General features: G+C 38.7%; 1 protein-coding gene across 2 annotated transcripts in view; it reads left to right on the top strand.

Annotated features, from left to right (window-relative positions):
- GSK3B (glycogen synthase kinase 3 beta) overlaps positions 1–14,069 on the top strand; it is a 142,954-nt gene that overhangs the window by 81,131 nt on the left and 47,754 nt on the right. For both annotated transcript variants that reach the window (XM_053936528.1, XM_053936529.1), the window contains exons 4-5: positions 10,818–10,928; positions 13,819–13,949. In XM_053936528.1, coding sequence (XP_053792503.1) covers positions 10,818–10,928; positions 13,819–13,949 — 242 coding nt within the window. The remainder of the gene's footprint in view (positions 1–10,817; positions 10,929–13,818; positions 13,950–14,069) is intronic.

Below are 14,069 nucleotides of genomic sequence, written 5' to 3'. Positions count from 1 at the left end.
AAGTTTTCTTTCACGTTACTTTCTTCTCCTTGGTCTTCATGCCTCTGCTCTGTGCCTTTGAGATTTCCACTGCTGCCCTGTTGCAAAAGAGGACAAATGGGAAGCAGTGCCTGAGGCCAGCACACACCCAGCAGAACATCAGCAGTGTAATGCTGCAGTTCAGGTTGCAAGGTCTCTTGCAGTTCAATACAAAATGCCACATAATTGGCTTGCAAGTATTTCCGTGTAGGTGGCAGCATGTGGAGATAACTGTGTGATGGTGTGCGTGACTCCTGCCCATTCTTGCAGCTCTCAGGAAACACCTGCAGAAGAAGCTGTAGCAAACACAAGCTGAGTGTTAGCACAGCAGCTTGCCACAGGTTTTCCTCCATGGACTACGGGGTGTAATAGGTTGCTGTTCTTGCCTTGTAGTAGACTGGTACTCTGCTAGGAGGAAAGGGGCTGGAGTTTGTCTGCTGTTTGGGAAAAGCTCTAGACAGAAGACAGTTGCTGTTCTCAAGTTGATGTGGGAAGGAAGGAAAACATTTCTTGTCATGCTTTTGTCAGTTTGGAGAAGCAATAGCATCTTTTCCTTCATATTTCCCTCATAATCAAACTGTCTGTGGGGTGGAGAAGGAGAAAGTGTAATGTCCTATCTGGTAACCAGGAAGGATGTTTAGGAAGCAGTTGCAGACATAGATGGTATGTCCCCACAGGTTTATATTAACTGATTATTGAAGGCAAGTCCAATGGGAAGAGTAATATAAAAATCCAAGAATTATATAGCAGAAAATGTGGTGGTGTAGTGATGAGTTAGGCTTGCAATTGCTGACAGTCTTTGTGAAGAACTTGATGATCCTCTGCCATTAATCTGTGTTTGTGATAATTAAGTCTGGTAGCGATGGGAAATTCTCAGAGGTAACTCTTTTACTGCTGATCTCATTAATTAAATTTTGATACTTATATATCAAGCATTCTTTTGCATAACGATTTGCTTGCCACTGTGTTTACTCCATCTGTTCATGTTGCTTGGACTTCTCCCTTCTTCCCTGGTGCTTGACACCAGCATCCCTAAGCCCAGAGACTTCTCTTTCTGGATGGGTTTGGGGTTTTTTTGGTTGGTTGGTTGATTTTTTGTTTGTTTTGTGGGGTTTTGTTAGCTTTTTTGTTTTTGTTGGTTTTGTTTTGTTGGATTGGGGTTTTTTTTTTGTTGTTTTTTTTTGGTGGGGGGGGTTTTCCAGTCTCCAAGAAGCTTGAATCTGTCTTGATTTAGAGATATCTCAGGATTTTTCTGTATCTTGTCAGACTGGCACTCTTTGAGAGCCATGTGCCTAACAATCACTTGAGATAATTTCAATTGCTGGGTATTTTTAGACACTGGGAAACCTTAAAACTGGCTTCATTCTAGCAAAACAGGAGGTTTGATTCTTGATTGGAAAACAGGAATAGTATGAAATAGAAAAACAAGTCTAAAAACCACTTGCTAGTAAGACCATTCCTTAGCTGTGTCCAAGTTGTAGCACTAGTTTGTAGAGATTTGGAGCTCTCCATTAGCTGTTTCTGCAGGCTGTGTGGAGCTGGTTGAAGGGTTTGAGCTCCCTATCTTTTCTTTTTTCTTGTGATGAACTCTCCTTTTTATGTCACCCATTTGCTTAAACTTCTTTCCTTCTTTTGACAAAAGCCATCAAGCCATAGCAGCATGAAAATCGTGTATCAAACACAGCTTTGACTGATTTCTTCTCCTTTCTTTTATGTGGTTGGGTGACTCCCTCTTGTCTGAGCATCTTTGGACTTATATTGCCTTTATGTAGCAAAGTGTGTGTGTATATATATACATACATACATATTTATACCTTTATGTGTATATATAGATATAAAAAGTTGTTCTGAGTACGAAGTATTAATTATGTTTGACTAATAATTTCTAGTCTAAAAGAGCTCAAAGAAGGTACATAATTTATATTAAGATGACAGTTGACAGGCTTGGCATTCAACTTGCTTCTATAAGCTATTTCCTCCTCAATTCAGTCTTTTTGAAAGTTTACAGACATTTGTCAGACCTGTTAGATAACCCAGCTTTTTCAAAAGCCTCTTTCTTAATGAATTTATCAGAGTAGATTCTGATTTTTTCTTCTTTTGAGGCTGTATGAGATATCTGATAACAGGGCACTGACTTTCATAGCTGTAATGTGCTTTTCAGTAATCTAAAATGTGTAATTATATCTGGTGGAATGAGCCAGAGGGAGAGAAAATACAACCAAATAATGGGTTGAATGGTGTATGAAAGATTCTTCTTCTGAAAGTAGCCACAAGACTTTTCCATGCTGTATTTCTGTGATTTGTAGTTTTCTAGGTAATTCTTAGAGAAAATGAGCAAGATTTTAGGATTAGCCAGCTCCACTGTTTGATAGCTTTGGTATTATGCCTTAGGATAAGATCTTGAACAAGATGCCTGGTTTGCCTGTCAGCTTTCCACTGCAGATCAGACAGTATTAGGAAGGCATATATTTCAGGGTTAATTTTTTCTACATTTCCTTAATTTCAGGAACTGCTTTGCATGTAGCATGATACAGAAATGTAGGTCTTGATTTACTTTTGCAGTGGGGATGGTCTTGCCACCTGTCCTTTCTAGCCTAATTCTGCGGAGAACCTTTCAAGCCATGTTCCCAGGCAGGGCAAACATGAATATAGGAAATAATTCCTCTGACTCCTTTGCTAAGAGTATTCCCTGATGTTTTACAGAATGACCTAACTTCTTAAATCAGTGGCTGTCAAGTAAAATTACTCAGCTATGTAAAACCTGAAATGAGTTCCTAATTCCACCTTTTTTTATCCCTCTCTATTTCTGGTTAGATCTTTGTGGCATTTCATAACTGTCAGTTTTTCTTGTATGGATATTTCAGAGTGTTGAAGAGCCATACCTTTGTCCAAAAGAGGATGAAAAGTTACTGAAGGGATTTATTTCTGCATCAAATCAAAGTAAAAGTAAATACAATTTTTGTTGAGTAATTGCACCTGCAGTTGTGTCCTTTAGTTTTTCCTCCTTAAGGTGGCTTAGTATTCAGAGGAGTCAGAGCAAAAATGGAAGCAGAGAGAGATCACAAACAGGCAATATGCTGACACTTTTCTGGAGGCTGAGCTGGCCCTTCTGCTTGCTTTAATTGATGTCAGGTCTTATTTAGCTGTAGCTATAAGGGCATGTAGCCAAAAGTCCATGAAGACTCAGGATGGAAATTTACTCCCATGGACTTAGTGTAAAGTTTAAAATAAACATGCAGGAGATACATGCTGAGCTGCATCTATAAGCTTCTGTGCACTACCTGGTGGGCTTTGTCAGCTAATGGATTAAACAGCAATGAAGAAGTTTGGAAGAAAGGGGCAATTGTCTGATTTGCAAATTGTATCCCTATTATGTTCTCCACCTTCAGAGAGGCATGAACATCACCATTATTTCTTGCAGGAGTGTTCAGATGAGTCCTCATGTAAGAATTATCCATTCTGTTCCTGTTAAAATGGGAACCATTTGGTTTCCTAATTGAACTTAAAAAAAAAAAAGTTACTGCATAAAAAGGGCAATTAAGTGAGCCTTGAGCCCAATTTTGTATTGACAGTCTATGCAAATGTTTTGCACCAACCTAGTAATGTGCTGAAGGGCCATCACTAGAGATGAATTTAGTAACTACCATTCATTCAGTCCCTGGCAGATCTTGTGTATTGTCAACAAAAAAGCAATTAATGCCAATTATGAGGAGTTTTGTGATGTTGGTATCTCTGTAGTCCTTGCCTGAGGCCTGCCAAGCTCATTTCAGAAAGGGCATCAGTCATCATATAATGATTATCAGTTACTGCTGTTAGGGTTCGCAACAGGCTGGGAATTTCCTTCATTGTAGTTATGAGCAGTCTCTGATTTTGAGTAGATTTTGTTATTAGAAATAGCAGTTTTGCCTGCCTGTGGTAGGGCTTCACAAGAGCGGAGTAGGCAGCAGTGGCTAGATCCTTAGAGTGGGAGGTGCATGCAGTGAAAATAGGCAGCTCAGAGATTTCTCTCTAGAGAGAAATATGGATGAAATACGGATGGCCAGTGAGCCATCCAGTACATCTGGTTGGTCATTCTTCTGTTCTTGAGTCATTCCTCTGCCAGTTCTAGCTCCTGCTCTCATCTTCCCAGTATTGGATGGCCACTAGGAAGGCCATCCTTGTGTTGTTTGTCCTGAGGCAGGCATGTAGTTTGAACCATTATTGTGTATTGTCTTGCCTTTTTGTCATGGATTTATCCTGATTCAGAAATTCATACTCACTCTGGAAGGTAGTGAACAGTCAGGAAAACAAGTGGATCTCCAAAGACTCTGCTTTTTGTTTCATCACGAGGTGTGTAGGACAGTCCAGTGATTCGAACATCATCTGTTAATTTTCATCTTGCAACAGACTTACGGCCAGTTTATGACACAGTCCCTGCTTGGGAGCTGGGGTTCAAATATCCACAGATCATTTATGTCAAGGATGATAGCTCAGTCCTGCATTTTATATCTTGGGCAGATGTTTCCAACTTGATAGAAATTCTCCTTGGAAGTACATCTATAAGCTTAAGGAATTCACAGGGCATAAAATAAACAAGAATCATCAGGGATTCCCAAATTATTTTAATGTGTGACCTTTTCATTTACAGTAGCTGCTCTTTAGAGGGGAAAACTAGGTCAGAAAATGTCTTTTTTTTTTTTTTTTTTTTCTTCTGACAAAGAATGCTTTAGCGCATCACCTAAGACCCTCTACTCTTTCAGTGATCAAAGGTAGGTAATGTAAATCAGCTGGCTTCAAACAAGACCCAAGAAAGTTCTTAAATACTAATTTTATTGGGAAGGTTGACTTTTGGCCTTATGCTGCCATCGCAGCTGACCCACTTGGCAGTTCCTACCTACATAACTGTCCTACCTACACATGACTGACTGTGTTTTGCTGAAGAGTAATGAGCATTACAGAGCAACTTGGTAAGTTTTGACAAGTAGGCGTAGGAACAGAACTTTTGGTACAGATTTCAGTTCTCAAACTCAGGCATGAAGAGTGAGGGATTAGAAAAGAAGATACTTTGCCCAGTATTTGCGGTACTATTAGAAAGTATTGGTTTCTTTCTGAACATTGAAGTTGAATCTTCACCTGTTCTTACTTCCTTGCATTTATGTGTTTGAAACTGTAACTGTATCTCTAGGCTTGCACGCTTGCACTCCCTTTACTTTGGTGGCAGCCAAAGCTGTTTTGAAATAGATGTGGTTGTAAACTGCAAGTAAAAACAGACACACGTGGCCACTGGATGTCACCATTCCTTCATACAAATAAGGTCAGCTAGCACATATTTTGCATTTTCAAATATTTCTTGTGTATCATGTCTACTCAGCACTTAGAGTAGGAAGGCTGCAAATTTTTGCTTTGTCTTTGAAAGTATGTCTAAAGTCTTTGTATCCTTAATGTACAATGTCAGCCTTCAAGATAAGAGGTGGGTCTCTCATGGTGCTTGATAAAGGAGTGTGAAGTGTGTGCTGGTTGTGGCTTTAAGAAAAGTTAAATAACATTTTTTTTAAATCTAGGGCAAAAACTTTGAACTTTATGTATTGTCTAAATTTAGATGCTTACATCAGGGTGAAGGGCATATTTTACCTCATGCTGACACTCCAGTGTTCAAATAACGCACTCTCAGAAAAGGCATAGTCCGCATGAAATGCTGAAAGGCATTTTCTTGCTTTCCAACTCACAGGTAAATCCCTCGGGTGCTTTTTGACAGAACCCTTGCATTGCTGCATCCTGTCACTAACTGCTTCATGCAGCACCTCCCTCTGAAACATCATCAGTGGGGTGCTGTCATATGGTAAAGAAAAAATCCTCCTGGGTAAACGGATTGGTTTATTTACCTCATACAGCCCTAATACTGAAGCCTTGGGATAATTTTAATAACAAGAAGTACATTTTGGAGGCATATTACTTAATTTTAGGCGTATCGCTTGTCTGTGTGCATTTAGCTAGAGTAGACATATGAAGTGAGTTTCTTCCAAGTGTAATTTCACATTTATTTCTCCTAATGCAAAGTTAGTTTAAGAAACTCCTGTATTGTTCATGTCCTCTCAGTTATGCTCATACAGCTGATCAGGTGGAGTCCATCGAAAACAAGCAAAAACCCATTCCAAACAACACCAGTACCACTGTCATGCTGTTACTGATTTGCCAGGAGATGAAAACTGAAATGAGCATGTTCATCACTTTTTCCAAATGCTGAGCAGTAAATATGGTCACCGTAGAAGAAAGAGTACCCAGAATAGTTTCTTAACCTTTTTATCCTATTACTTGATATTCAGAGAAGTTTTCCTTAGGTTCCATATAGGCCTTGACAGTTCAGGAATACTTCCAACATCTTATTAGATAATGACGTATTTTCAGAGTAAAAATTCTCCTTTTGCTGTCAGTTTGGTGTTTGGCATGTATGACCTCCCTGGCTTCTATCATCATGGTGGTAAATAGGGGGAATAGTTGGACTGTGACTGACTTAATATTGGTTGCTGCTTTATATGTGCATGTTGTAAAAGGAGTGTGTCTGATAATTGAAAACAAAAGCTAACAAAAGCTTGTAGGAACCACTTTTGATCAATTTGAGATTTGTTGAGATAGGGGGTGATCACAGAGAAGCAATATTTTAACTATCACTGCAAGGAACAATCTAGAAAAGTGAATCTTTGAATTCAATACCTATTGCTTTATTTTAATTCAATAGCTGTTTCTTTATATTGGCCTCAAGCACAACTGGAGGATGCTTTGAACAGATTACTTATGTGGACTGAAAGAGACAAGAGTTTTAAAATGGAGTTTGACACCTCTAGCCTTTCCTTTGTCAGTAAGGCAATGTTTTCAATTTTACTCAGTCCTCAGCCACATTGTGTGTAATGTTCATGTACTTTCATCCTGTTTTGTCTCCAGTTTCTGGCACAAGAAAAAGAATGAAGTTGCTAAAACGTTTTGGCTCTTGTGTCCTAGTCTTTCTCATGCCTCTTATTATGGTACAGGTTATGTGAGTATTCACTTGCATTAAGTATTTCCCACCAAAGAGAAGCAGTGCCTGAATTGGTGGTTCTTGAGAGGTGCAGAGCAATTTGATGGCAAAGCATCACGCTGTGGCTCATTTTGGAGCATTGTTCGTCAACTGGGGATTCATCTGCCAAGTGACAAAAAGCATCTTCTAGCACTTGATGCTGGTACATGAGCCGCATTGCTGAGGTCAAAATCTTGATTAAATACTTTGATTCTGGGTTTCAGGATCTGGCTTTCTGCCCTTCCCCTTTTTTATTTTGAACTGTACATGGTTATAACCTTAGGAGCAAGCACAGGAGAATACAAATACACATGAACATTTGACCTGCCACAGAAAGCTAGTAAGCCCAAGGTCTTTAAGGAGAAGTGAGTTATTTAATGACATCTTATGTTTGCTTTCTCTATTTCATATGCTGCAGCTTCCTCTGTTTTCTGTAGGTAATTTCAGACATGCTTGTGACAGTCAGGTTACCTTGTTTTGTTCCCAGACCAGCAGTTTTTAAACAGCAGAATGGAAACAAGTCGCTTGTGGAATATGTGGTGAGGTTCCCTGTAATGGAAAGATAAGCCTTGATCGTCCCAGTTGATCCTTGAGCTGTTGCCCTCATTTGGCAAGCTCTTTGAGCTAACCCTGTTTCCTATTGCAATACATCTGGGTCACTGGAAAAATATGTGTTTAGGAGGAATGCATGAAGTAGGCAAACCAGGTTACATCATGCTCAGAGCTTGTCAAGCCATGACTGCTTCCTAGCTTGTCCTGAATCTTGTTCAGGGGAATCCAGGTAACTTGGATATTATTTTCATCCAGTTCATGCTCACTGAGAAGGATCAGGGCTCATGAAAACTCTTTCCTGTATGTTTATCAGACCAGTGCCAGATGACATCAGGAGGATGTCACTCAAAACATTTGAATAATCTTTAATTTATTATAACAGTCATTAAGAGAACTTCTGGAGTCATTTGCATGTCGTAGGAGTGGAATATGCCTCTACTTACATGGCCAATGGCATAGACCTTGCCTTTATAGCTGCATATTGGAGTTCTGGGTCCCTCAAGTGGTACGTCAAAACTTGATAGTTGATGAGGCAGGGAAAGGTGTTCATGTGCCTTTGTGTTCTGTGTGATATACGTTTACACAGGAGCAGCACAACGCAAAACACATGCTGTTTGTTCAGGTACCGCGGTTGGCATCAAAACTCAGAAGTGAAACCTCTATCTCTAAAGATGCAAATTCCTCAAGGTTTTTTGTGCTTGTGTTATGCTATTGAATTGGTCCCATTTTTAATAGCATGTAAAATTGGAAATAAAAATGGAGGCAAAGATTATATGAACTAGAGAGTAGTTCTGTAATTCTCAAAACTCACTGCTGTGAAGTAGTGTGGACGGGATTTACTTATCATATATTTTACTGTTTTGCATGCATCCTTTTGTTTGTATTATGAGAGGATTATAACATCACTATAATTTAATTTTTACTCTTTTTTCCCCTCTAATTTCTCATGTAAATCTTTTTCATACATGAAACATGAATCCTTGAATCAAAATCACCAACCTCAATAACAGTATTCAGTGAAGTGATTTGTCACCAGTAAGACATTCCCATCCTCTGAGAGGCAGACATTTAGCATATTCATCAGGTTGTAGCTACACTGTAGCAAACAGCATTCATATTCATGTGACTGTTTTCCCTCATAGTTTACAGATTGCTTTACCAGCATAAGCTAACTTTGAATTTTTTAGAACATTTATTTTTGGTATTTTATAACTAAATCTTGAAAGCTCTGACCTAAGACGAGGCGGTGGATGAATTTTATTGGCTTGAAGTGAGAGTCAGGGAAAGAAGAACTTTCCTTGCTGCAGGAAAAGTGCTAAAATACAAGTGGTTTGGTTTTTTTTTTACCTTGTATATATTTGCACGTCTGTGGAGTTCCAGAGCTGTCTAGTATTTCATCTGCACTGCAGGTAGTTGTCCCTTCTCATCCATTTCAAAAATTTTCTTCGCCCCAGACTGGTCCCCAGAAGCCTTCACATTGTTCCCAGTTCCTGGGATGGCCCTGGGAGAAGCACCAGCATAGGCAGGGTCTTGGAGGCTGTTCCTTGTCTGTGTTTGATAAGACCAGATAGATACAAGTTGGTGGGCCATTGTCATTTGCTTGGTGCTGTGCTATTGCCACTGTCATTTAAGCAATAATATTAAGAAAAGAGGTTGTTTTTTGTAGGGAAGAATGACATAGGCAGGGCCATGCAAGGTGACTTGGTCTATTAGGAGGCATTGGTAAGATCTATTAAAATGTCCTGAAAATACAAGCCTTTATTGTCAAATAAGGGCGAACAGAGATCTTGAATTCTGAACTTTTTTAAAAACACACAAAGCCAGCAGTTTCTCTGCATATGTATTCAAAGTGTGTATTTCTCTGTGTGTTACCATGTAGCAGACTTCTGCTGCTCTTTGCTGTGGCACGATAGCAGAGCACTGTGAGAGAAACACACCTCACTCTGCTTTAAGTGATGGGCCAAGTCACAGTAGAGTAGTAGTATTAAATTGCTGTAGCTAGATGAGGTTTGGGTTTAGGTATTAAGATACAGATAGCCAGTGGATCTTCTGACAAGGGCCTCCAGTCGAAGACTTGGGAGCTCTGTGCTGTTTCCATCCATGTAAATTCTCTATGTATTGTCTTTCTCTATAGAAAGTTCTAGGTGATAAAATAGCAGGCAAAGGAGAGGTTATTTCTAGTTAATTCACTAGCTTTCAAAATAATTTTTCATGCTGATCTAGTTAATTTTACCCACTCCCCACCATTAAATGTATTCACAATCCTGGTAGGATTTGCACTGAAGACTGCATTAAAATATCAGAAGTCTCTTTAAGACCTGTTTTACTGCTGAAAATTCTCAGTTTTGTAGTTAGTCACTATATGATTACAATACTTTGTTATTTAAGTCCTCTTTGTTCCTTCTTTCCTTTGCTAGTGTATAATAAGGTACTTTATAATGTAACAAAGTACCTTATTATAAAGCTACTTTTGTTGTTTCTCTGTTTTATGTTCACATGAACTTCTAACTTAATCCTAGATATTAAAAATTTTACTTGAGACCTTGGTTTTGGCTTCTTCTCTTTTGTCATGAATAAGTTCATATGTTTAAGTTGGAGATAACTGAGACCCAGAAATACCTGTAAACAGAATGGTTACAAATGTTAACACTGGCTTATTGTATACAAATGGTTAATATGTATTAATCTCTTAATAGCTGGGAATTCAGTCAGATCAAAGTAACATTTCTAAAAGATGATGGTTGTTTGAACTTTTTTTGATGTGCTGTTGTTGGGGGCTGAGTTTTAAACTTTTAAATTTGCACTTCTTGGGTTTTGGCAGGTAAGGGACTAATGAGTTAATAGGCTCTTTTAACTAATTACGCAGATGTTACGTTGAAATACTCTCTTAATGAAAATATTGACTGGGCAGAACAATTAGATCCTTGTCTCCATTTATAATCAGAAAATATCTTACACTGGAGACCAGAACAAGTAACATAATCTTAAACATAAGTTTGACAAAAGTATTAATGCACGAGTGCAAAACCTAAATAGTTCCATGGCAGTTCACACACTAAAGATGGGACTTAAAATGTCCACAGCTTTCTCATCTTTTAGGTTTGTGGATATTTAAAATGTCCACAACTTTCTCTTTTTAGGTTTCTCTGAACACTTTGATTGTACTTCATGCCTCAAATCTAGTGCTGATTTGTTTTTCTTCTCTATTCTCTTTCAGAAAGACGAGGTGTACCTCAACTTGGTGCTGGACTATGTTCCTGAAACAGTATACAGAGTTGCCAGACATTATAGTCGGGCCAAACAGACACTCCCTATGATTTATGTCAAGGTAGGTAACTGACAGATGTGGTTAGGTGAAGAAAGATACTGTAGAAATACACTGTAGATACTCTTTTCTGACATAATAGTAAATTTTCAGAAATATTTAGAAGCAAATAGATCTTGAGGCAAGGAAAAAAAATTAGAATTACTTGTTGTTATTACGAAGGAAGAATAGAGGGTTGAGACTTAAACACCACTCCCAATTTCTGACCTTACAGAAATCTTGGAATGGGTTGGGGAGACTGAGTGTGGGGGGAGTGTTTTGTTTTTGAAGCAGCTTAGATGATGACTGAGACCAGCCAGATTAGCAGCTTTCAGTTTCCCGAGATGGTGAAGACATAATAGAACAAAGGTCAGGAACTGCAAGAGGATGTTAGGAGGTTGTTCTCTAATCTGTTATCTTCCCCTTTTCCTGGCATATGAATAAGAGTTCATGTGCTTTTGTTGTGGTCATGAAAGGCACATTTTTGTTTCTACTTGAAACTCATTGGCTTGTGTCTTCAGAAGCTACGTGGGGTAAGGTGCTTGTGTGCACATTGTAGTTTCAAAACCTTACTCAAGTTGTCTACATCTTTTACACAGGAGTTAAATAAAATTTCTCATTTGCTGTCCAACGTGGGACCCATCTGGGGCCTCATAGTTCTGTTTCATATCTTGTGGTGACCACAATCCACATACTAGTGAATGATGATGTTTTCACATGGCATTAACTTGTTAACATGGCACACAGGTAATATTTAATGGAAATTACCAACAAAATTTCCTGATGCATATTGATTTCTCCAGACTCCTCTTTAAAAGTATATTGCTTAATGTAAGGGTTGGCTTAAGAAAAAATTTCAATTTGGTTGAAAGAAGATGAAAGTTTCAAAGGTGAAAGCTACAAACAGTAATTATTTCAGTAATGAAGTTTTGTGCCATAACTAAATTGTAAATGACATGTCTCTGCAATAGGCATCACTTTTGCCTGATTTTTAAGAAAGCACAGAATTTTATCATCCAGCAGACTTCAAGGTCTCTCTCTTTTGGTCTGTTGGTGGAACATCATGTCTTCACGTTATATGCTCCCCAAAATCTGTAGGCTTGGCTTTTGATAAATTGTTTATGTATCTTTTGTCAGTATTCTTTCCCTTATTGCTCTCTGTTGTGGGAACTTGAGAAAATTTTTCCTTACACTTCCAGAGAAAAATCTGCTTCAACTCTTTCATCTTGCAGAATGTCTGGGACTTCCTGTTCCAGGTAGTCTGTAAAGCTATTCTTATTTTTCTGGCAAGGCTTTTATATATTTTAAAAGATCATATTACCTTAATGTCATTAAGGATTTTGCAATTTTCCAGGCATCTTTGCTACACGAAGGTCAGATCGTACCTATTTGTTCATTTCTGATGGATAGCTAGGCAGGCAGAGAGCTGCTTTTCCCTGGGTAACAAAGGGACTTAAAGCTGCACAGAAGCTGTTCTAGTAATCTTCTGGTTAAATTTTAATTGTAATTTCTAACCTGCTGTAAGGAGTCCTTGGAAATTTTGGGTTTGCTGTGTGGGGATGAAAGGCATACTTTATAAATCCCACATGTGTTGACTTGACCCCTCAAGTTAGGGCAGTCTTTTGCATTATTTTGCAATACACTTGCACAATACATACTTAAGGGACTAGAATAGGCAATTCGGAAAAAATGTTTGTTTGCTTTTCTTTGTGCAGAGTTGTGGTTTTCAGAAACAAGTATGAAAACCAGAGGCCTAGAGCCAAAATTCAAGCAATTCTCTTCCCTCTCCTACTTGCCTTCCAAATAAATGGTAAAAAACAAGGGGGAGAGAAAGTGTGACGACAAAGATAATGGTGAAAGAGAAGCAAACATGACCTGATATCAATATCAAGTAATTGCACCTGGTTATATAGACCATTAAAGTTGAACTGTGGAAAATGTGCTTGTAAAAGAAAAGTCTGGAGATGCATCTCTGGTATAGTGTCCTGCCTGTAGCTTGGTTTTTAGTGGAAACTTGTGGGGACACAACAAAAATAAAAAATAATCTGGCAGCCTTTTGTCAACCTTAAAGCAGGGCTTTCCATGCCTTTGTGACTGTATATGCTATACATCCTTAATTGTATCCAGCAGCTTTTTATTATCCATAACAAAAAGTGTGTAACTCCAGAAGATGGACATCCTCCCCCTGCCCTGTAAGCTTGTCCTGTGAAGTTCTTGGCTTTGTAATATCTCCCCTTGCTGTGTTCTTCCTTGCTAAGGGGTTAGCCAGCCCTGGAAAGTGGGCAGAGAAAACTCTCCTTCTGCATACTTGTTTGTTGTGCCTTGCATAAACGTATTCTGAACAGTTGGTTTTATTTGCCTTCTGCTTTTATCCAGAGATTTGAAATTAAAATGACCCTATCCCCTCAGCAAGAAACACTGGGAGATTCACTTCAGTGACAGGCTGAGACACTACCCTTGTCTTTGGGCAACATTTAATATAGCTTCACTAACTAAAGGGTTTTCTTTCGGATTTTGTGGGGCATTTTTTAGTTGTTTGTTTGTTTTGGGGTTTTTTAATAACCTGGAATCACTGCTGTGAAGAGGCTGATTTGTAGAGCAAACTGAAACATCTTTATTTTGTGTATGCTTTTTATGATTGCCATTATTTACAAATGTTGGAAAACTGGCACAATTATTTCTCTGGAATTATGCTAATTATGCTGTCTCAAAGGACACATAAAAAGATTTGAACCACATGTCTGTATATGTAGCAAAGGGCGTGTGGGGAAGGTATGCAAATACCTTGCCCACCTTCATAGCCCTAATAGGCATTCAGTATGGTCTTTCTCTCAGTGATTTTGTTTTTCTTCTAATAAGGGTTTGCGCTAAACTAATTGTTTACCCTGATTTGACTGGTATTTCTGTGTTCCAGTTGTACATGTATCAGCTGTTCCGGAGTTTAGCCTATATCCATTCCTTTGGGATCTGCCACCGGGATATAAAACCACAGAACCTCTTGCTGGACCCTGATACAGCTGTTCTAAAACTCTGTGACTTTGGAAGGTAAGCACATTTGTGGCCTGAAACCAGGTGAAAAGATCTTCCTTCAAAGGGAACCTTGATGCAACTTTGCCAAGAAATTCTGTGTCCCTTAGAAAGTCTTTATTTGTATCTTAAAAGAGG

This window comes from Vidua chalybeata, chromosome 2, assembly GCF_026979565.1.
Source record: "Vidua chalybeata isolate OUT-0048 chromosome 2, bVidCha1 merged haplotype, whole genome shotgun sequence".
Taxonomy (NCBI): domain Eukaryota; kingdom Metazoa; phylum Chordata; class Aves; order Passeriformes; family Viduidae; genus Vidua; species Vidua chalybeata.
Note: the sequence above shows the minus strand (reverse complement) of the source record. Positions and strands in the feature narration are given on the sequence as shown.